The sequence below is a fragment of the Fukomys damarensis genome, unplaced genomic scaffold (genome assembly GCF_012274545.1).
Source record: "Fukomys damarensis isolate Sample0158 unplaced genomic scaffold, DMR_v1.0_HiC HiC_scaffold_12, whole genome shotgun sequence".
Lineage (NCBI taxonomy): Eukaryota > Metazoa > Chordata > Mammalia > Rodentia > Bathyergidae > Fukomys > Fukomys damarensis.
In genome coordinates, this window is record NW_022900924.1 from 16,649,697 (window position 1) to 16,673,342 (window position 23,646).

Below are 23,646 nucleotides of genomic sequence, written 5' to 3' on the forward strand. Positions count from 1 at the left end.
TTTGCCTCTCTTTCTCTTCTGGGAAAAAAAATTTTTTTCCAGGCTTCCACGTAAGACTGCATTTAAATTGCTTGTCACTCAAAACAAAGGCGAACCACTCATTTGTAATTCACCAGCCACCTGAACAGACTGCCTGTTTTCCTCTAAGCATCCACGCACCGGAGCACAAAGATCATTTTTCTATTGTTAAAATTGTATAAGCTGGGGCTTTTTTTAGCAGTGAATACACAGTTTCACTTCTCTTCTGAGGGCTCCTGGCACAAAAGGGACAGGAGGCTTTCTTCAGTGCCTTACAAATAAATTTTGCTTTGGGGTAATAAAAGAAACTATAGGCTCCTGTAATGAACTAAACATCTATCACTTATTTGGCCAGGCCATACATATAGATAGGGGCAGAATGGAAGTTGTATTTCCAGCTGTGCCTGGGGTGTGGCCACGGGTGAAGCAGGACAATAGAACTCATTGTCCTGGGTACTGGGAAGCACCTGCACCTGGTTTTTCTTACCGGTGCTGCTGATACCACAGACACTGCAGACGGGCATGTGGCCCGCTGCCCACAGGACCGAACAGCCCAGGAGTTGGCATTCCAGGTCTGACCTTGCCATTGTAGCCAGAGGCGTCTCTGGTCGGGTGTCTTTCTGGCCACCTCACATCTGAGGGACAAGTCCTAGACGACTATCACCAGGTCCCTACATGCAGCCCTCCAGCCGCTCAGCCTCCGAAGGTGGATCCCCTTCACTAATGGCTCAGTTTTTCTGCACAACATTAAATCATAATACCTCCCAGCTTTAATCCAGAGCATACAAAGAACTATGGGAACAAGCACATCCGGGCCTCCAAACAGTCCCCAAGGCAGCTCCGGGCAGGAGGACGGTTCTGGTGTTAGAAGCTCAGAGAGGCTGAGACACAGCTCCTAGTCACACAGGATAGAGGTGGGTGTGAGTGGGGGTTGGGGGTGTCTCTGGCTTGAGAATCAGCCATATGGCAGGGAATCTGGGGCTAGAGTTTGTGGAGCTCTCCTGCTCAAAGCGAGTGAATGGCTTGCAGTTTTGGGTAGTTAGAACAGGCTCAAGGGCACTGCTGTGGCGTCCCCTTCCCTCGCTGGAATGGGCTGTATTCTCCCTCCTGAGTAAGAGAGGATGCATGGCTCCCACCAGCCCAGCATAGGTTGCTCAGGAAGCCACAGTGCTGCTCTCCCAGCAGCTGTGAGGACTAACGGATTCCTGATGGCATCATCAAGCCCCAGAGCTGCACAACATCGCGAGGCCTGCCGTAAACGATGGATTTTAGCTGATAACGATGTCTCAATATTGGTTCATCAATGGAAAATCCTCCATGTTAAGGCAGGATGTTCAAAAGAGCAAATGGGGTGGCAGTAGGGGAAGAGTACAGGGGAATTTTTGGCTCAAATTCTCTCCAAATCCACAACTGCTCTAACAAACAGGCCTATTTATTAACTACTAAAAAAAAAAAAAAAGACAATGAACACACGCATAAAGCATTTACTATACACCAGGCACCAGTCCAAGTGCTTAGCATGAGAACAAATTTAATCCTAACAGCAGCTCTATGAAGTCACCACCGTCACTGTTCCTGTTACACAAACGAAGACAAGACTTCAGAGAGGTGAAGGGACCTGTGCAGAGCCACACAGCAAACGGCAGAGCTAGGACTCACACACAGGCTCCAGAGCCTGTGCTCTTGCTGTGAGAGCAACAACATTAAGCTGGGCGTGGTGGCGCGTGCCTGTGATCCCAGCACTCTGGGAACCCTGAGGCAGGAGGATCACAAGTCCGAGGCTCGCCAGGGTGACTTACTGTGACCTTGATTCAAAATTTAAAAAGGAAAAAAAAAAGAAGGGATGGGGATGTAGCTCAATGTGCAGGGTCTGCTGGACAAAGCCAGCCCCCTCCCTGTGGGTACTGTAGTGTACAGTTCGTGCGCGGTACCCCACTTTGCTTGTGGGGTCACATTAGACTAGCCGGCATGAATGATGGATCCAGGGCCAGAGGCATCCTATGGTCCTATTTTCTTGGACCTTCCAATGTTTTAAAAATATTGGAGCTGTCAAAATTCATCAAATTATATACTCAGATTGGTGCATTTTATTTACTGTATGTAAATGATACCTCCGTTAAGGACTGTGCACATGAAAATATGTGCATATATATAGAGCCAGTATTTAAAAACCAGAAGAGTTCCAAATCGCTGGCTTCTCTAGGAAAATGAGGGATCTGGCCACCAGGGCCTGTTTCCACCATCGGCCACCTGGAGCTGGCTGGCACCCATTGGCTGGGACAGAACCAGGTCTGAAGCGGCCGCCTCAGGTCCTTCATGCACCTGCAGGAGGGGTGGGCATTCTCTCCGCGGTCTAGGCTGACACGCCCTCTTTGCTGCCTGTGTCCTTGCTACTGTTTTTGAAGCTGGCTGCCTTGAAAGAGCAACTTTCCAGTCAGTTGCTAAACAGGTGAAAATAACACAGGAACTGTACCAGTCCTGCTTCGCCTTCCTGGCTCTGGGGCTGTGCAGCATGGTGGCCAACAGACTTCCAAGAAGCAGCAAACCCTCCCTCTGCCTCCAGGAAGGTCTGGGTGACCTAGGCTCAGAGAAACAGGGTCACACAGGGTACCCAGATGGTTCTGTACCTCCCCAGGCATGAGACCCCACAGGGCTTGGCATTTTGCATGTCCTGGTGGGGACAGAGACCAGGAAGGGAAGGATGGGGAGGCTTAGTAAAGGCTGTGGGTTCAAAGCAATGGACTTTGGGGTCAAGTCTGAAACCAGGATCCCTGGCTGTGATTTTCATGCACTACGGACCTCAGCCTTCTCAACTGTGAAATGGGTACAACAATGTACAGTGCTGCCTGGTGTCAGTGCAGGGAAGCCACGCAGTCACCTGCCAGTGCTTAATGAATGTGCACTGGATGGATGGATGCTCGAAAGAATGAATGACTTTCCTTGATCTGCCCTGTGCCTCAGTTTTGCCATCTAGAAAGCAGGAACACCAAGGCCCAGCTAATGTATGATGACGGCAGGAGTTAAAAGATGTGCTTTGTTCACTGTTAAGTATGGGGTGAGGCTGACCAGGCTACACAGTCCTTAGAATCACTAGCTAAGGTCACAAGACGTCCTGTGAGTCGGCACCATCCATGGGCATTGTGGGGGTGGAAGCTGCTGAACACGAGGGCTGGAATCAAATGGCCAGAGTGCAGGAGAGGGTGTGCAATGCCAAGTACCTCCTCAGCCCTGGTGCTGTCCGGGGTCTGCACGCCAGGCCCACACACTTGGTGACCCTGAGCTGTCTGTCATGTGCCTCAGTGGCCTTGCTCCTGGGAGGCACGCAGGGGTCCCAGGTGGCAGCAGTCTCCCCTTCTTAAAGTGATTCTAGCAAGTTCTCCAAAATGCCAGCCCAGAAGTGTGAAGCTGAAGAACGTATGTGCCCTTTAAGGAGAGGCAGCCACCAAATGCCACACGAGTACCACCCTACCCAGGCTTTTAAATATAGGAGCATGCTTTCTGGGGTCTCTGTGGAGTGTGGCTGGGGACAGACTCACCAGGGCCTCAGATGGACATGGGGGCTCCACTGTGTTGCCCAGCTTTGTCTGCAGGCCCTGAGGCTCCAGAGCGGAGGGCCTGGGCGGGTGTGATTCTTACCAATTCCCCTGCTTGTCTGTAGCCTTGGACGGCCTCATGCTTTTTCTGGGCTGCTCCTCCTATGAGGACTGATCTTCAGGCCAAGGTGACAGTGCACAGAAGGTGCTCAGCACCCAGCCAGGCAAGCAGGCAAGTGCCACAGAAGGCAAGGGGTGGCAGCCATTATGGGGAGTGAGTCACCCTGCAGGGAGCTGGCCAAGGGGGACTCCAAGGAGGAGGTGGCCTCACGTGCAAAGGCCCTGCAGGTTGCTGATCTGCAGGGGAGGGAGTGCGCCCAGCAGGTGAAAAGCAGGGGAAGGGAGGGGAGGGGTGAGGCTTAGCACAGCCATGAGACACCGAGCTCAGCCCTCTGAGCCTGGCTGCAAGCCTGAGGCTTGAGGTCCAAATCTCCACCTGTGCTGCGTTCAGCTAAGGCTTGGAAAATGTGTGATATTAGGCAACATTTAAAAAATCATGGGATTCTACAGAGACATGAGATTTTTCAACTTCTCTAAAAAAGTGGAAAATGTGGCCACCGTGGGCTCACATTCCTACCATAAATGAGAACTCACGGTGAATGCTAAGTGCTGATGGCTTCAGGTGCTTTCCAATTCCAAAGTCTAATGATCCCCTGAGGGATAGGGGTGGTGAGGGGCTGGTAAGGATTGGCTGGCTGGTGGGGGAAAAGGGCCCCTCTACACAGCACTTGCCACTTTCTGTGGCAAAGAACCCCATCGTGGCAGATTTCACACCACCGATGTCACTGATGGTGGCACTCACGGTATGAGCCCAGGCATACAGCTGTCATCTCTACTTCCACAGTGAGGAAACCGAGGCACAGAGAGGTCAAGAGGCTTACCCCAGGTCACACAGCAGGAAAACAGGCAGAGGAGGGATTTACAGACTGAAATTTGTGCTCTTGGCCCCTGCAATGCAAGCAAGACCTGTCTGTCATAGTCTGCCTAAGCAGGGCAGGCCTCCCTGAGGTGGCAGATGGAGTCCTCTTTTCTCCCTACTACCACTTTACCTCCGCTGTGCCTGTGTTGGTCCCTGTGCCTCTGGGTCCCTGTACGTACCTGAGGATGGGTCCCTGCTTTAGGGGATGAAATGTCACTCTGCCCACCTCATGGGACTCACCCATGCCATGTAGCTGGACACAAACAAAAGGTTCCTGGGGTGCAACAGCCCCAACTCCTTTTCATACCCGAACCCTGTCCCCAGCACCTAACATCAAATGTCAATGTACACTTCAAACGCCTGGCACTTCCTTTCCATTCTTCCTTTGCCAGGAGACCCGACAGCATCCGGATAAAAGAAAGAATTTTTCTGTCCCCTCTTTCCTCCTGACACCCTGTGACAGGACGCCCTGTGCCCAATCTGGATGCAACATAATTTAGAGGGGGGAAAAATAGAAAACATAGCTCCCTTCAGTTGGAAATGCAAGAGTCAATGAATTCCCCACACTGAGAACATGGACGAGGCAGGGGGCCCCGGTGTCCCCACGTAGCCATATCAGGCTTGTCCTCAATCAGGCTGATCCTGACCTCCGATGAGCCTCCAGCTCTGTCTTGGAAGTAACTGGGGGGGGTGTGTGTGTGCACCAGGCATCTCCTAATGGAAGCAGCCAGCACCGCCTGTAAGGAGATTTGCTAAAAATACCGACCCTGAGATGATCACACCCCCAGACCCAAATGTCCATGCACAAAACACACAACTTCAACGCCAACCAAGGCTGGCACTTCTGCCATAAGGGGCAAAATCTTCATCTCCTTCCTGCCCTTTCTCCAGGCCTGCTTTCTCAGCTTCTGAGCATTTCCTGGTGGAAAGTGGTTGCCCTCAACAGTCACTCAAGCTAAACACCCAGAAGAATCAAAATTGACCAGCTCCAAGTTCATCCACGATGATGATATCACTGTCTTAGCCTGAAGCCAGTGTCAGTGTGTGTACAGTCAACTGTAGCCAGGGGAAGGGCTTCAGGAAAATGGCCCAGTTTTTTCCACATATACATAAACAGTACACACACACATGGGACAGGACAGAGAGTGTGCTTACGATTTGAAGAGACAGGGTATCCAACTTGTCTGTTTCCCTTGGACTTTCCTGATCTTAGAGAGTTTTCTGTACCTCAAGACTGTCCCAGTTTTGTTTTTGTTTTGTTTTTTTTTTTGGTACCGGGGATCGAACTTGGGTCCTTGCACTTGAGAGGCAGGCGGTGGCACCGCTGAGCTAAATCCCAGGCCCTAGACTGTCCCAGTTTTGAAATTGAAAGTTCTGCATCTCAGGAGCCTCCTGGGTCAAGAGCCAAACTGTGACAGCTGGTTACCTTATTTCAGAGCCACACTGACCAATCACAATGTGTATATTTTGTTGTTTTTTGGGGGGGTTTGAACTCGGGTCCTTGTGCTTGTGAGGCAGGCAGTGGCACCACTGAGCTAAATCCATGGTCCCCTTGAGTTTTGATATAAGCAAAACTATCTCAAAACTGGAAGAGCTCATCAGGGACTCTGAGACTGCCCGGAGGTTTGATGCTATGAAGAAACTACCGTTAAATGATGATATTGTGGCAATGTTTCAAAAGATTGCTTATGTTTTTAGAGACATACACTAAAATATTAACAGCAGAAATGACACAGTGACTTTGACTGCTTCTTGATAATACAGAGCATGTGATGGGAGAGCCCATGTGTGCTTAGGTTCTTAAATGGGATCCAGGTGGCTCATTATTTTATTCTCTTTATTGTTATAGGCTTGAATTTTACTATAATAAAGAGGAAGAAATGAAGGAAAAGAGGAAGGAAGAGGAGGGAGGGAAGGGAAAAACATAGGAAAGATATCCACGTTCTAAGTCAAATTTGGCCAAAGTTTACAAGTCTGATCTAGGACATGAGTCAGCAAACCTTTTTGGTGAAGGGCCACGTAGTAAACGCTTCCAGCTTTTCAGGTTATACAGTCTCTCTATCATATGTGCTCAACCTTTCCCTTGAAGGCCGAGACAATATGTAAATGAATGGGCATGGCTGTGCTCCAATAAAACTTTATTTATAAAGACAGGCAGCAGCGTGATGGGAATTGGCCCCGAGGCTATAATTTGCCAAGTGTTAGTCTAGAAGGTTGCTCACTGTTTTGCCTTGGGAAAGCCACTTGACCTTCCTGAGATAGTTTCCTCCTCTGTAAGATGGGGATTAAAGATAGCACTATATGCGGCCAGGATGAAAGGCAATAATGAAAGCATGAAGGTTGGCCCAGCGTCAAAGTGAGTAGGTCCTTGCTCAACAAACAGCAGGTGATACTGTTATCGATTTGTCACACCCTGCTAGAATGTTTTGTTCACTGCTTAGAACACAGCATCTGCCATGTAGGAGAAGCCCAATAAATATTTGCTGAGATGATGAATGATTATGTCTGTGCCCAGCAAGCGAAAAAAGCACAAATAGGAAAACATGGTCCTCTCACCACTTTTCAAATTACCAGGGTCTCCCCATCTCGTAGGCTGAAAGAGGAAACGCAGGGCAGAGATGTGGAAATTCTACTCGCCACTGTAACGAGTCGGCTCTCCAGACCGACTTCCTGAGAGGCTGTGCAGCTGAAGCTGTTGCCTCAAGCGTCAGCAACATTTTAGGGCATCAGCTCGACCGGAAGGGTGGACCAGGGAAGTGGGCCAGCCCAAGTTTCAGTGATCAATGTCACGGCTCTAAATGTCCCACCTGAGGTCTGGCCGGAGACAGGGACATGGGTTGGATGAACCACAAGGCTGGGCCATTGTGGACATTTTCAATCTTGTTTCAATTGGGAACGAACTCACCCACTGGAGAAGAGCTTCTGGTGCTCCTCTTTCGTAGAGTACATGAGAGAGACAGCATGTGTCAGGCCTTGCTGTAGGCAAATTACTTGGAAGGATGAATGGGCAAGAAACAGAAGCAACCCCTCCTCAGCAATATGAATTTGTCGTCTCACTGACGACACCCCCTTTGCTTTCTTGGCAGTGCTGGGCTTTGAACCTAGGGCCTTGTGCATGCTAAGCATGTACTCACCATTGAGCCCCATGCTCAGCCCTACTGGGCCCTCTTGACATGGAGTGGTCACACCTTGGTAGCATCTCTGCCCAACCTTTGGTTGCCAACCACGTGGTTGACATGTGCATACTTTCAGCGCTGCAGACACCTGGCTACCACCCATTTGCTGAGAAGAACCCAAGCATTCCTCGAGGGAGAAAACGCCAAAGGCCTGAAGGAAGCCAGTAGGTAAGTCCAGGGCGTAAAGCGGCTAAGGGATGAGAGGGGCGGCTGTGGGAGAGCAGACTCTTCTAGACACTTGTATCCACTTTTTAAGAAGCTTCTATGCCAGGCAGACATAATCAATATGCAACTGATGGGGCCAGTGGCCAGGACACTAGTGTGTGACCTTCCTTCCCCCAGGACAGCTGCAGCAGCCATATTTGCACAGAAGCATCTTCCTACCACCTGCCGTGGACTGGGAGCAAACTTGGACTCAAACTAAGCCAGAACTATGTATTACCTTGGGAATTTGAAGTGGGAACTGGTTAGTTCTGATTCTTTGGGGTTATTCCCGTGAATGACTGTGGGGTGAGCGTAGGTGGCCTTGTTGGGGTACTTGCCCTCACCTGCTGTGGGGATACCCACCTTTGTTCTGGACTAACCTGGATGCTTGTTCCCCCCTCTGGGAGCCCAACACAGCTTCCTGACCTCTCAGACTAGAGTCACAGAAGCGTTCTGTCTTCGCCAACTTGGGTTCTAATCGCAGTTCCACCAGCTGTGGGACCTTGGGCGAGTTACCTCACCTTGACCAGCCTCAACTTCTTTGCTTAGAAATGGGCAGAATGCCAATATGGTGGACCCTCAAGTTACAACAGGCCTGATATACAAACAATTTGGGTTAATTAGGTTAATGGAAGATTCATCTGCCTCTTGTTATCTATAGCGTGTACCCAGGTAAACATCCAGATCTCAGCTGTACTGACTTACAACCAACTTCAGTTACAACCAGCCCCCTGGAACTGAGTTCCTAAGTCAAGGGTCCACTGTACGTCCCTCAGAGGGCTGTGAGGAGAATGAGATGGCACAGTAAGTACATCTGGCATACAACAGATGTCCTATGAGTGTGACAGCTAATTTTGTAATCAATTCTCTGGTACAAGCACACTTGGGTGAATTCTGTTTCTTGCATCTCCAGTTTTAAGATTCCTTGTAAGCTACCCTTATCATGACCATATGGAAGCCACAAGGGTATGCTGGGGCCTCCTTCCTTCCCCCAGGGAGGCCAGGACAGGGAAACAAAGGCAGAGAGGCTGCACCTGTTCCCTTAGGCCCGGGGCCACCCAGCAGATGCTGCTCCCCACCCCACTCACTGCCAAGCGCAACAGGCAAGGCAGACAGATGCAACCGAGATGGCTTCTCCTCTCCCCTAAACAGCACGGTGGGAAATGGGAAGGTGCGCAAAGAGAAATGGCCATTTTTCCTGATAAACTTTGCCTAAATGCTGTCCCCGTGGCCAGGCACGAAATCCCCCACGCTGGGCTGGGGTCGGGGCCAGCTCACGCTGCCTATCGACGTTCCATTAATTTCTTTTTGTTTCCCGCTAAGGTGTACACCCGGCTCAAGGTGAGAGAACGCAACTGGGCTGCGGCTTCTCAGATTGATAGATTGCGTTTCTGTGTGGGTCCGTTTCATGCTTGGTGAGTCCGCAGCAAAGCAATTATCACTGTGGAATGCATAATGGCCTAATTAATAACTAATGTCAGGTTGGCCTCTGAGCCATGATTATACCTTAGCAAGTCAACTTTTTTCCCTTTTAAACATTCAGAGAGAAAAATATTATTATAATTGACTGGTTAAACTGTCAAAGTGTCCCCACCCATGGACACAGGGCGTGGAAGAAAGGCCAAGAGGCCTGGAATAAGGGCTGGTAATCTGCCCCCAGCTGGCTGTGACCTCGCTCAGCATCTGAGCATCTTGTACCTGTCTGTCTGCACCTGCGCAGAGAGTACTTCTCTGGACTTGAGCCAGGTGCTGTGTGGCTGCCTGGGTTCAAGCCTCTGCATTTAGGAGAGCAGCTGTTACTGGGCAAGTTACCTAACCTCTCTGAGCCTTTTCTCTCATTTGTAAACTACTGACCATCATTTTATCTACTTTATCAGCTGGTCACGGGGAAAAACGAATCGGTATCTGCAAAGCACTCAGAATGCTGCATGGAACACAAACAGCTAGTGATGTTTGCCAATATTATTATGTGTCAACAGTCACTTAATAAATATTTATTCTACACCTATTGTGTCAACCACCACGTGGGACTGTGTAGTACAATAGTCTCCAGTGCATGTGCTCCTTCCTTTTGTTAAGCGGGAGGCATGAGCATTATCTGAATAATTAAGCAAACAAATACACAAGCACAAACCACGCTAAGCACTGTGGAGGGTCCTATGAGTTTATGTAACAGGGAGGATTAAGTTTGGGAGGTGATGAAGGCCTTAGCAAGGAAATGACATTGGACTACAGAGCCGAGTGATTACAGGTTCCTGGCAATGGTGCCCCTGGGGCCCGGCCATATCTAGAGACATTTTTGGTTGTCACCCACGGAAGTGCTGCTGGTGTTTCAGGGGTAAATCCCAGGGATGCTGGCGAACACCTTCCCATGCCCAGGACAGCCCCATAACAAAGGAGCACCTGGTCATAGCGCAGAGGCTGAGAATCCTGCATTAAGTGGGCATACTGGGGGGCAAGGGGTGTCAGACAGAGGGCAGAGTGTGTCCAAAGGTCCTGAGATGGAAGAGAGAGAGCGTAGGGGAGCAGGCAGGAGAAGGCAGTGCTGGCTGGCAGAGGGCCTCATGGGAGTGGGGGGAAGGCAGGGGCCACTGAGGTTACGGGGGGTTTTAAGTGGGATGTCAGCCCTGGAAGAGCTCACGCAGGCTGCTGGCAAGGACGCGGGTAAATTAATCTGGAAACAGAGGGGCTGGATTCAGATGAGCCGAGCTATTTTTGGGAGTCAGAATGTCCGCTGCTCCTGCTGCCTGTGGATGGAGAGGCCCCTCACTCAGGAGGCACACAGAGGACACAGGATAGAGAGAGGGTCACGAAGCCTTGCAGCCAAGGCCACATCTGGGTGGGGCCTTGAAGGACAGCGGGGGTCTTCAGGGGCTTGGGGAGGAAGAACATTTTGAGAGAAGGGAACGAGAAAGACACCTTAGGTCTCCATCCGGGAGGACTGGGGACCAAGTTGGCAGGTGTGGGGACGACACGATAATCCTCGGAGGGACCCTTCCTTGCCAGAGAGCTTTGGCTGGTGTCAGGAGGCAACAGGTTTTGGACAACTAACTACATTTGCAATTGCTGTAGAAAACAGCACCAAAACACGGGATCAGTTAGAACCCTGGAGCTGCTAGTGAGGGTGCAGGAATCACGCCACTATACATAGGCTAGACTCTCCCAGGCTTTTCTCTTGGACCTGAGGCCTCTTAGAAACCCTCAGGGCAGCACACAGTTCTCGAGATGAATCACCCACTTCACGGGTAGATCTCTGTGTAAACTGAGGCTGCCAGTGGTTGTCCCTTCCTCACTGTCCGGCTTTTGTGCCTGTTTGTTCATCTGTACAATGGGCACCATAATACCCCCTTGCCTGGGGACGGTGACAAAGGTTAGAAGTTAATACCATATGTGCAGAAAGGTGAAGAGAATGCAAGGTGTATACTGGGGACACAGGAGCACTGGCTGCTGCTGCGGTCACCGATGTCACCAGCTACAGCCCTCACACTTTGCTGGTGTGGGACCTGCTGGCTTCAGCATCAGTCCTCTCACGTCCAGCTTTAGTCCCACTCAACAGAAAACAGGACAGCGATACTAAGGGCCATTTCTAAGCACCAATCGTATGGCAAACACCTCACAGCACCCCTTAGCAAGCCCTATTAAGGAGGGGCGAGTAGTTCCCTAACTTCCAGATGGGGGTCATGAGCTCAAGGTCACACAGAGACCTCCTGGGCTGGACCCCACTGTCTCCCCAAAACCAGCCCCCCTGCCTCCTGCTAATGAAGTCATGTTCTGCTCCCGCAGAGGCTTGGGCCAACCAGCGCCGCTTTTCCGACTTCTCTGCCCCTGTCTCAGGCCAGGCCACCTGCCCTGAATTCTGAGTCCACTGTCTGCTGCCTTGTGCACCTCACGGAGATCTTTCTACCACAAGATACCGGGCACGCAGTCTTTTTACATCCAAACAGCTTCCACAGTGCTTCCTCTGTCCACAGAGCACACAGAGGAGGTCAGCACTCAGGACCCCACGTCCAGTCCCACATGTGACCTCAGCCCAGCCCCAGACACCTGTCAGTGGGGACAGTCATTCTCCACTTCCAGCTTCCTGAGTTGTTCTGAATCCTGACGAATATGGCATGGGCGTTACCATTTCTTCTCATCCTCACCATAAGCCATTGACCAGACTGGGGCTTGAACCTCGGTCTGACTGTGGCCAAGGCCTAGGCTTTCAACCACCACACCCCAGTTCCTTCCTGCCCCAAACTTCCTAATCTCTGCTGGGATCTCACTTCCTCTGGGGAGTCTTCCTGAACTGCCTGCTTGAAAATTAACCTCTTTCTCTTTGGCACAGTTTACTCCTCCTGCACATGTGCGTTTTTCTTAATGGTCCTCTGGTAGACTCCCTCTGGTGGTTTGGCTTCCTTGCTGGACTGAGCTCATCTCTTCCCCCAGCTGGCCCCATATGGAACAGAACACACAGAAGGCTCTTTACAGTATCTGCCACCCCCTTCACGTACTTACTTTCTCCCTGTGCCAACTCCTGGGCTTGGCAGGCCCCTTGTGGTCCATTTCCCTTTCATTCGTCCAAACATGGCATCACGTGCAAGGCTGTCAGGGCTCTGTACTGTGTCCATAGCCAGGGAGATGCTTGGTCCCTCTGGGGCCACCATACAGCAGACAGGGCAATGCACTTGCCTTCACTTGGGTTTTCATCCCATCTTAGGCACATGAGGTCTGACTGTACCCTTGGAATTGGGTGTGGTTTCCTTACAGAGTTCCAACCCAGGGAACAAGGGCAGAAGCAGTGTGGCCACTTTTGGGACTGGCCCTTGAGGAGGACTCCAAGATCCACCCTGGTTTCCTTTCTCCATGAGTCAGCTCAGTGAAGGACTCTGGGATGCAGAGACAGCAGGGCTGGATGAATCCAAACTGATCTGGGTTCGAATTCCAGCTCTCCTGCTTCTCAGTCAAAGGATCTCAGCATCTCATCCTCTTTAAGTTCATTTCTCCTCTGCAAGACAAACTCAGTCTCCTCCATTTTAGGTTCTCTAGAACACTACTCCACAACATCCTATACTCCACACCTTGCCTGCCACACAGCAGGTGCTCTACAGTATCAGAGAGCCAGCTCTGACGATGATACCAACAGCTGCTCAGGAAGTGGAACCCCACTTACACCCGATTCCACGTTTCAGTCCCTGGGGCTCAGGGCAGGGTCTCTGCTCAAATCTGGATACAGAATTTTGCTGATCTTGATTTGCACTGGTCTATACTAGTCTTTGCTTTTATGCATTTTAATGAAGTGCTATTATTTTGTGCTGAGAATTTTATTACAGGGCAGGAATTTATAAATCTCAGGGAGAAGAGACAAATACGAATGTCTACCTTTTGCAGTGGAGGCTCTAGGACAAGGCAGGAAAATGGTGAGAGTTTAAGGGTAGCCTTTGAGGATGAGGAGGCAACAGGGCCCCCATGCCAAAGGGAGCCTGGCTCCTGGTGATCTTATGCTTGACAGAGTGGATTGAAGAGGATAGAGGACCATAGGGCACAGGAAGGGCCCTGGGGGCTCTGGGCTTTCAGGGCATGAGATTCCCATTGGCCTCCTGCCCCAGGGCATTGGCATATGCTGACCTTTTACCTGGCCGTCATTCTGGCCTTCTGATAACTACTCTTGACCCAGGTCACAGTCACTTCCTTCTGGATTCCCTCCCTGACTCTCCAGGATGCTTTCCCAGCCCCATGGAGCTCCATAGCACAGCTCTGCTGAAGTTGATAACTGAATTTACTTATTTCAAGCAGCTGAATTACGTCCTGTCTTCTCCTCACAAGGCCAGCACTGGGAGGGAACCAGAGCTCTGGTTTCTGTTTCATTTGTTCCTGTGTCTACTGACAGTGCCTGCTACACACTAGGTGCTCTGTAAATCCCTGCTGAATGAACAAACAAATGAATGAGGAGATTGACTCTCTTCCACTTCCTAAAAGCAGAGGACGGCAAACATTTTTGGCAAGGGCAGGTGATAAAAAACTTTCAGCTCCAGGGAACACACAGGTTCGGTTGCAACTGCTCAGCTCTGCAGTGGTGGGAAAGCAGCAATAGACAATGTAAAGTGGGTGGGCATGGCTATGTTCCAATAAAGCTTTATTGATAAAAACAGACTTTGGCTCAAGCACTCTCTGACCTAAAGTCTACCATTTTTACCTCTGTTCTCATTTATTACAGGGATTACTTCTGGTGGTGTGCTGGGAGCTTGCCTGCAGTAGCTTGTCAAAGCCTGATTTTTAAACTTTCAGGAACTCTAAGCTAAAGTCACAATTAAATTATATTACAAATAAAGGCAATAAAACACTGGTGAACCTTGAGGCCACTAAGCTCAGTGAAATAAAAGCCCCATGCATCAAGTTCTTCTGCACCAAATCCTCCCTGCCTCCCTGAGTGGCAGGCTCTTTCCATTCTTATTTTACAAAGAAACAGGTTTGCTGAGATCTGCTGTGTGAACTCAGATCGAGTGACTCTGGGCTTACATCCTTTCTACTCTGCCCTGGTGCAAGATGCACCAGGAATGTGTGCTCACACTTTCCTGAGGCACTGAGCATGGTCCTGGAGGCACAGACGGTCAAGCCCTTCTCCACAGGAGTGAATGGTTAACGCCCACCGCCTCCACCCAGCACCCAGCCTGCCACACAGGAGGTGCTCCACCAAGATTCACTGTGGGGATGATCGTGTGACTGTGAATGGCCACCGTTCCCCTTGTGGTGTCACGGGGCTGCTGTTCCAGGAGCTTCCACCCTGCCCAGGAGGCAGATGTGGGCACCGAGAGCGGCCTGGCTGCCAGAGCCATAGATGGATATGCACCTGGCGGCCTTATCTGCCCACCAACCAGCCCCACACGGCCTTCCATAATGCAGTCCATTAAAAGGCTTATAAATTTTCATACACGAAAGTCTACCACGGCGTCAGCACAGACTAATTGTTGTTAAATGTGCGGGAATGTTACTGCCACGCGGCTGGGGCGATCACTCTTCACAGCCTGGCCCATTCTTCTGCAGGCGGAAAGCTTACAACACTCGCACAAGGCCAAAAAGCAATTCGTGTCAAAAAGATCAATAATATAAAAATAAAGCATGAGAATTCTAGTTAAAGGGAATGTCATATAAATGTGGTTCACGTCCATGATTCCAAGATTAAAAAAATCAATCAATATCGTTCTTTAGATGATGTTATTTCTAATGAGAAATACCCGGAACAACTGCAAATAACTGCTTAACTGGGGGGGAAAAAGCATTAATAATTTACTTTATAAGGCATATGATATCAAACGAAAGAGGATTGCTGCTGGTTCTTAATTTGGTTGTAATATGGTGTGACAGGTTCAATGACGCTTTGGTGGGTTCTTCATATTAAATTTGGAAGGCTGTTCAGTCCAGCGGAAGTTTTACCCTGAGCCTCAGGGCAGGCTCCAGAGGGCCAAGGCTGGGTGTGGGCAGCCAAGGAGATGCACACATCAAAGCCATGTCACCCAGACGTGTGGCACACCCACAATCCCAGTGCTCTGGGGAGCTGAGGCAGGAGGGTGGCAAGTTCGAGCTCAGCTTGGAAAATTTGGTGAAACCCTGTCTCAGAAAATAAAAAAGGGCTGAGGAGCTAGCTTGGTGTGAAGGCTGTGGGTTCAATTCTCAGGATCCCTCCTCCCCAGAGTCCTCATGTCACCACAGAGAGGTATGGAAGGTGCATGGGCACACTCAAGCAGTGGGGTAAGAGGGAGAGACTCGAAAGCTCCCCTTATTGCATTTAAGCTGCAAGGGACACCCTCGTTCACTGAGCACTTACTATGGCCGAGTCCTGGGCTGGGTGTGCAGACTCAGCTTTGAATCTCACCTCTGTAAATGCAAGGGCTTCCCTGGCTGATTCTGCTGGAAAGAACAGCTCAGCAAAGACACCTGTGAGAGGCCAGGTCCCTCTGGTTCCCTGCGAATCTCCAGTTCAGGCCTCAACCTGGACAGGAGACCTGAGCTCCTCCTGCACTCCTAGGCCCCCAAAGGGCAGGTCAGCCCTCCAGGCTGGGGCATCTCCCTCCCTCTGTACCACTGGTGAAGAGCTGTGTGCGGCTGGGCAAGTGGTTCCCCGCTCTGAGCCTGTTTCCCACCCACGAAAGGGGGGGATACCTGTGGCACCGCTAAGCAGAGGCGACGCCCAGGACTTATCACTTTGCTAGTTGCTGTTCTGGCCTGAGTCACCTCTAAGGCCATGGGCTGAGCCCATTTCCTCACCTGAGAAATGAGGGCAAGCAGAGCCTCCTCCTGGGAAGAACAAAGGTGATGTGGCTTCTCCTCTAGTCCACTAGGAAGGCTGACTGCAGCCCCCAGGGCGCACCCACACGGTGGGCTTTTCAAGTCTCAACTCACTGAGCTCTGCTGCTGAGCCTCTGACACGGGCATTATTCCATCTCCGTTGAAACAGAGGAAGTGGACTCTGGTTAGGTGACTTGCCCAAGGAGACGCAGCCAAGGAGTAGCCAAGCTGGATGCGGCCCCTGCCAATGCGGCTCCAGTGCCCACGCGTGCCTCCTGCTCCTCCTCCCAGACCAGTGCTGCTGGCCGACAGGGCCATCTCTCCCTGACTTGCCCGCTGGGTAGCACAACATAGGTGCCCCTCATGTACAAAGTGTTGGTCACACTGCTGAGAATGCCAGAGAAAGTGCAGTCTGGGGAGTGAGAGAATTAGGACATCAAAGGCAGTTGGAAGAGGAGGAAAAGCCCTGCAATGAAATTTCAGTTTAGAGGGCAGAGTCCTCAGGCAGATGTGGACTAGGAGGAACAGGGGCTGAGAAAGAGGGGCAGGAGGGATATGCACGCCTCAGCTTCAGGAACAGGTACTGACACCCTGGGGCTCTTGTCCTGGGTCAGGACCCCCGTGGCCACCCACCACTGTCTGGGAGGGAAAGACAGGAAGCCCTCAGCCTCAGAAAGTGCAGGGTCCAGAGCAGGGACGGAAGGTGGGGGCATCAGTGACGAACTCTGGTCCGGGTTCTGGGAGGGACCGCAGAAGGGGCAGTTTCTCCTCTCACTGATTAACAGCTGGAGGGATCCTGCTAAAACCCGAGTCAGAGCTGGTTCTCTCCTGCTCTAAAGCCCCTGGTAGTTCCCCATAGCTCATTCGTAGTCACAGCAAATACTATGGCAGCCCCAAGGTCCTGAGTGATCTGCTGCTCATTATATGGTACTACACTTATCTATTAGGCACTTATTTTTGTGGTGTCAGGGATTTAACCTAGGACCTTTGCCTTAAGCTACACACACAGCACGCGCCCCCTTTAACATTTTTTTGAGATGGGGTCTTCTTACGTCATTGACTCCTGAGGCTGGGCTTGAACTTATGATCCTCATGCCTCAGCCTCCCAGAGTGCTGGGATTAGAGGCAGGCGTCACCAGGCCCAGCACTTTCAGACACTAACTGTGATAGCCCTGCACTTACCCAGTGAGGCACATGGCACGATCTGTCTTGATGCTCTGCCCGGCAGACTATGCTATGTGTGTCTTGCTGGCAGTCTGATGGGAGAGCATGTCCCTGTTTTGGGGCACAGGATGCTTGAAAGGAGTTCATCGCAGAGGTGGTACAGGGAAGGACAGGCGCCAACACCCTAAGGCGGGGATTCGCCGGGCTTGTCTGCTGGCTGAGGGAGAGGCAGGCGGGGCAGGGTGTAGAGGGCCACTGGCTGTGCGTTTCTGGTCATCACACAGTGCGTGGAGCCCCTGCCCCTCACGGCTCTTCGTCCTCTCCTGGCCTGGGGTAGACTTGGCCCTGGACAGATGCTGTCATTTCTGGGCCTCAGTGTCCTCATTAGGGGTGGCCACATTGGGAATGATACGAGAAATAGTCACCAGGGCGCGTGTGGCGCAGAGCAGGTGCAGTCAGTGGCGGCGGGAGCCTTCTCTTGGAAAGGCAGCAGCTGACCTCCCCGCAGAGCACAGCTGCTCAGTGAGGCAAGTGGGCAACCCCCAGCTGCACCGATAGCCCCATAGGAGGTGGCACCGTCGGCAGCCTGGCTTTGCTCACTCCCTGTCACCTGCTGGTCTGGCCTGGGGGAGACCTCGCTGACAGGTGCCTGTGGGCAGAAGGAGGGAGCCCTCTGCCCACCTGCAGGTGGTCACCCAAGGTGGATATCCAGCTCCTCTGTCTGGGGGAGGCTGGTGGGGAAGGGTCTGGCATCTTGTGGGCCACAGCAGGTCACAAGGCCTTACATCTATGACCTGGGGGCCACTCCCAAGACCCACATGACTCAGGCCAGCAAACTGTCACCACCCATTTCTCAGATGCCACAGTACAGGACAGCGGACTCCTCCAAGATGAGACTTTCTGTCAGTGGCTGATCATTTGCACATCAAGGAACATTGTCATCCTTGGCCACCACGCCTCACTCTCCACCTGACCCACCCACAGAAGGCAGCGGAACCCCATCGCAGGCTTTCCTGTCAGCCCCTACACCCGCACCATCCCTGTCCCCAACCGAAAGGACTCCTGCTGAGTCTGCTCTCAACTCCCTTTAGCCAGTGGGGCCCTTGGAGATGGAGATGCCTGATTCCGTGGGCAGACACTCAAAAGAAAGACCTGAGAGCTGAAGCACTGCCGGTGCTCCTCGCCTGGGTCCCTGAAGGACAAGGCGGTCCTGAGCCAAGGAGCCTGCATCTGTCCCTGTGCCCAGCCTCTGCCCAGAAGCCATCACTGTCCTCTGGGGTTCGACCGGGGAGGCCTGCTGCACTGTGTTGTGAGATCAAGCCTCAGGTCTTGGCACTGGGAGAACTTTGTTCCAAGGCTCAAATCTGCCTAAAGGTTTGATTTCGGGATAAGGGGCTGGGGATGGAGGAGAGGGAGGAGAGCCCCTCATAGATGTGGGTGCTCTGCTTCTCTCCTGCTAAAAACCAAGCGCCCAAACACAGAAGTCCTACACAACCACTGATCGTGACCTCTTCTGGTTCTGTAGGGCGACTGTCCACCGCTGGGTGGTCCGTGATCACCATCTCTCGGGTGTCACAGGAAGATGGCACTTGGGGATGTGACAGCTTGACTGGCCTAGACATGCAGCATGGGCCCAAAGCTCCTGGCTCCTCTACTCCTCATGGTGACGCAGGCCCCAGGCTGCTGCTGGTCAAGGTAAGCCCGGGCCTAGAAGCAAGGACAGGACCCAGACTCTGTTTTGATGGGGGAGGACAAGGACACAGGCAGATGTGCCCAGCTGGGAGAGGAAGCAGTGGCCAGCAGGGGGATGGGTGCAAACAGCAAGTCCAGCAAAGATGAGGCAGCTCTGAGGGGGACCCAGAGGGCTTTCTGGAGCTCCTGGATGTAATTCCAACCCCAAGGACTCAACTCTACAGCCATTCTTTGAGGGCAGGAATGTCACCATCTCTGGTTCCTCCACAGCCCCTGTGTAGGTCTGGCACACAGTAGGTCCACCAAAGTGGACCAGTGAAAGGGTGGCCCCGGCTTCTCCAGGAGGTTCTTCTGGGTGTGGCAGGAGTACCTGCTCTTCACGCCAAGGAGGCGAGCCAGCCCTAAGTGTGTGCCCTGCCGCCAGATATGCTGCAGTCACTCAGCACATGTTGAGCGAATATGACTGTGTGGACTCACGTGACGATCGAAGCATCGTGTGATAAGCGGGGTCTTGGTCACCTTCCTACACTCCAGGAAGCTCCCTTAGATCGTGGTGAGGGAAGGGGAAATGTTCACAGACTCGAGTAACAAGACATACCGCCACGGTGGGAGCTCGAGACTCATTGGCCACTCGACCCACGGTATCTCACTGAGACGCTCACACACTTCTGCGAGCTCTGCCTGTGTACAGGGGAGGAGACCGCGGCCCAACGACGTGAAGTCCCTTCTCAAGATCACACAGGCCCGTCAGCATCGGGGCGGGACTGGGACCACGGTGTCCAACCCTCACGCTCTTCCGACCCTGTTCACTCAGCCCAGGCGGCACCCTCGTCCCCAGTCTGCTGTGTTCCAGCCGGGCAGGCCACATACCTCTGCTGTGGGTGAAGGAGGCTGAGAAAATCTGCATACTCTCAGTCAGGCCAGTGCTCGGGCTCTCTGGAAAAGTCTCACCTCGGAGTTCGCGTAACAAAACTTTTAATTTAGATGTTTTCATCTCTCTCTCCAAGTAAAAATAAGTTTAAAATAATGACTGTAATAAATGAAGGTAATTAATTGTAGTTTGTTCCTTTACTGTCTAGTCAGCTTAATTTTACCTTTTCAACTAATAATGAGAAAATAATTTTTGTGCTCGGAGGGTTAATGATATGTAACTGCGAGAACTGCTAATTGCATGTTGCAATCCATCCATCAACAACCCCATCTGTGCGACTTGATTATGTTTGCTAAATTATTGCTTTGAATTATCTTTCATAAAGCAACTTTTGTAATTAGCGGGGCTTTAGTCTTGCTCTTTTCTCTGCGCACAAGGATACTCAAACTTTAGCCATTTCAAGCTGTCCCCATTAAGCCACCTTCTCTGGCTGTCTTTGTTTCCCTGAGCAGGGGAAATCATAACTGTCCTTTAAGCAATCAAGGCAGAAAGAGAATCTTCCTTGATTCACAGCAGGGCAAATTCACTTCCTCGCCACTCCTCCCACTGGCAAAAAAAGAAAAAGAAAAAGAAAAGAACTCATTCATATACAGTATATGAAGATAAAAAGAATGCCCAGAGTCTGTACATCCAGGGCTGGGGGAGTGAATTTCAGGAGTGAACTTGGATATGGCATATTTCAACCAAAGACCCAAATGCAGTTGGAGAGGCAGGAATGATGGGCGGACATTCAGCTGCAGCGGCATTTTTATGGGCCAGTTTATGTGACTCGGGACAGTATTCTCCCCAGGGAATATTTCCAGAAGGTGAGTGATGCCCACTTGGGAACCTGCAGCTCCAGCCCAGAGCCCTGTGGACTGCAGGAGGGAAGTGGCATAAAGGATGAGCCCTCATTAAAAAAATTAAAACGAAAATCATATTTGGATTATGAACAGCCCGTGCGTGAGCAGCTTGCTCAGGACGGAGCAGAGGCTTGTTATTAACACCTTTCTTTGACAGCTGTGCTCGCCCCACCCCCAGGCGCTGGGGGGGGAGTAGGAAATTGGCAATTCTGAGGGCTTCGTCAATAGATCATGAGGAAAGCAGGGGTTTCGGGAATACAATTCCAGACAAACGGAGTCTTTTTGGTACATTAAAGGCACGATGGAAAGCTCTCTTAAGAAAATTAACGAAGTTCTTTGAAGATCTCCAGCTACTAAAGCTGTGTCCATGCAACACACCACACATGCACACGGGTTTTGGAAACAAGTGCTCAGCTCTGTCTGCCCCAGGGGCTCCACGATGACTTTCTCTGCCCCAGTACTTAGCCGAAGACCAACTGCACGAGGCCATGGGCGCTGCTTCGTTCTTTGAATCCTCACCTGGCACAGGAGGGAAGCTGAAGCTCAGAGAGGTTAAGGAGCTTCCCTAGGCCACAGAGCTGGTTCAGGCAGCTGAGATTCACAGCAGGCTGTCTCGGTCCGCTGTGGACCTGTGTTGAACCCTGTCTCCTACTGAAGAGGTAACCTACTTCCTACAGGGACAGAAAGTCCTCTTCTTCTGGATATAAAGCTTTGAGAGCTGGATAGGGAAAGCAACTGCCAGTCCAGCCACAGCAGAGGGCAAAACTTCCTGCATTGGTCACTGATTTGTTCTTCAGTCACAACCCTATGAAGTAGGTATACTTATTATCCATTTTACAGACGAGGAAATGGAGGCACAGAGAGGTCAAGCAATTCTCCTAAGGTCACACAGTTAGTAAGCAGCAGAAGCAAGATTCAAATCGCCCTTGAAGCTCTCTGAGTGCCAAACATGACATTAACTCCTCTCCCTGCATTATACCTCAGTTAATCCCCCAAATAACACAAAAAGACCTCTAGTGTCTTCACCCCACCTCACAAATAGGGCAACTGAGGCTGTAGGAGGCTAAGAGAAGCTCTGTCCCCATCAACCCAAGCATGGGAAGAGCCGAGAAGATGAGCTGTCTGCAGAACAGCCCTGTTCTGGGCTGCAAGGGGACCGGCTGCCGAGGAAGTCTGTGGGCTGAGCAGCCATCCTGGAACCAGGGGTCAGCACATGGGGAATTCTGCCTTTTAAAAACTAAAAAGCAGGAGAAACACACTACTAGTACTCTTTTCTCTTTTGGCTTTATCTCCACCCACCTTCTGGTCCAGGCACCTCACAAACAAATGAACCAACAGTGGATGGCCTTATAAATAACTATAAATAAGCATATCAGTCTGCTTGGTAATAAAATGAAGGACTGGAAAATATGGAGATCAGCAGCACTGGTGTAAATACAGTTTCCTTCCTTCCTTCCTCACAGTGCTTGGGATTGAATCTAGGATCTTCACACTGAGCTACATCCCCGACCCTTTAAAGTTTTTTTCATTAGGGCTTGGGATATAGCTCAGTGCTACAGAGCCTGCCTGGCAAGTGCAAGGCTCTTAGTTTAATTTCCGGTACAAAAAAAAAATTAATTTTGTTATAGGGTTTCACTAAATCTCTAAGTTTCCCAGACTAGGCTGGAATTTGCCATCCTCCTGACTCGGCCTTCCAGAGTGCTAAGTTTTGTTTACTTTCAATATCGCCTTATGTGCTCACAGGGCTCTGTGACACTTAGTGGAAAACAGAATGCAAATGCATTCCTACCAGTGAGTTCTGAATGGTGCCAGTTCTGGAAGGAGCCCCCCACTCCAGCCTCCCTTTCACTTGCTGACCTGGGGTGATCTAGTCTTTTCCTAGACTGTGCCAGTCAGGTGAGTGGACATTCTTAGAATACTAGCCACAAAGTCAAGTGATAGGAGAAGCAAGGAGTTCTGCCCTATCACAGAGCTCTGGAAAGGCAAGAGGAAGGATGTACCTGGGACAACCTGGCTGCTGCGGAGAACCAGGGCTCTTGGATGGAAGAAGTGTGCGGACAGTGCTGACTTAATTTGCAGAGTGGGCCAGTGGAAAGGCTTGCTGAGGGGGCTGGTAGCTGTTTGCACTTATCTGCAAGCTGCCTTAATCAAGCTGCACAGAATGCCAAGGTGGGGCACAGGTCTCCTAGAGCACACCCCCAAATTCGAAGCCAGGAACCCAGGAGGTTCGACCATGATCACAGATCTTACATGCAGCTGAACCAGTGGGAGGCTGGGCACCAAACGGGAAAGGAAGCTTCTGGGGATCAAACTGGAGTTCCACTAACCAGGATACACATGGACTGGGGAGGGGGTTTGTAATGGGGGCCGGGCAGTTTTCTCCAGAGCCAAGGCTACCTACCAGCTTCCTCTGACAACTCCAAGTGGAATGGGAGAGGGAGCTGGGTGTGCCTTTTTCCACAAGCCTTAGGCCTTGAGTCTTACCTCAGCTTGGAAGCTTTTTAATACGGGTGCCACCATCTCTCTGATTTCCTGAAAAAGAGATCAGTGAAGGGTTCATCGCAGTGCCAGATGGGCACCCCCATAGCCCCTGACCATTGTCCTATGGGGTCCCACAGACCTGTGCTCTATGGAATTTCATGAGGGACACACATACACTTGGGGCATGGAACCAAATCAGAATGAGAAGCAGTACATCCAAGAGGTCCCTTTCCTGCAGGACTTTTCAGAACCTTAAAGGTGATATACACTAGAGCTTTCCGGAAGAGGGAGAGAGGAAGTGGTATTTTCCAGATGGATTGATTACGCTGGGTCTTTTCTTTTCTTTTTTTTTTTTGAGCAA

The 23,646-nt window shown here is 51.2% G+C and overlaps 1 protein-coding gene across 1 annotated transcript in view; it reads right to left on the reverse strand.

The window, feature by feature from the left end:
• Cux2 (cut like homeobox 2) overlaps positions 1-23,646 on the reverse strand; it is a 196,572-nt gene that overhangs the window by 55,392 nt on the left and 117,534 nt on the right. Inside the window, exon 4 of the mRNA XM_033762676.1 lies at positions 23,289-23,336. Within this exon, the coding sequence (XP_033618567.1) occupies positions 23,289-23,336 (48 nt within the window). The remainder of the gene's footprint in view (positions 1-23,288; positions 23,337-23,646) is intronic.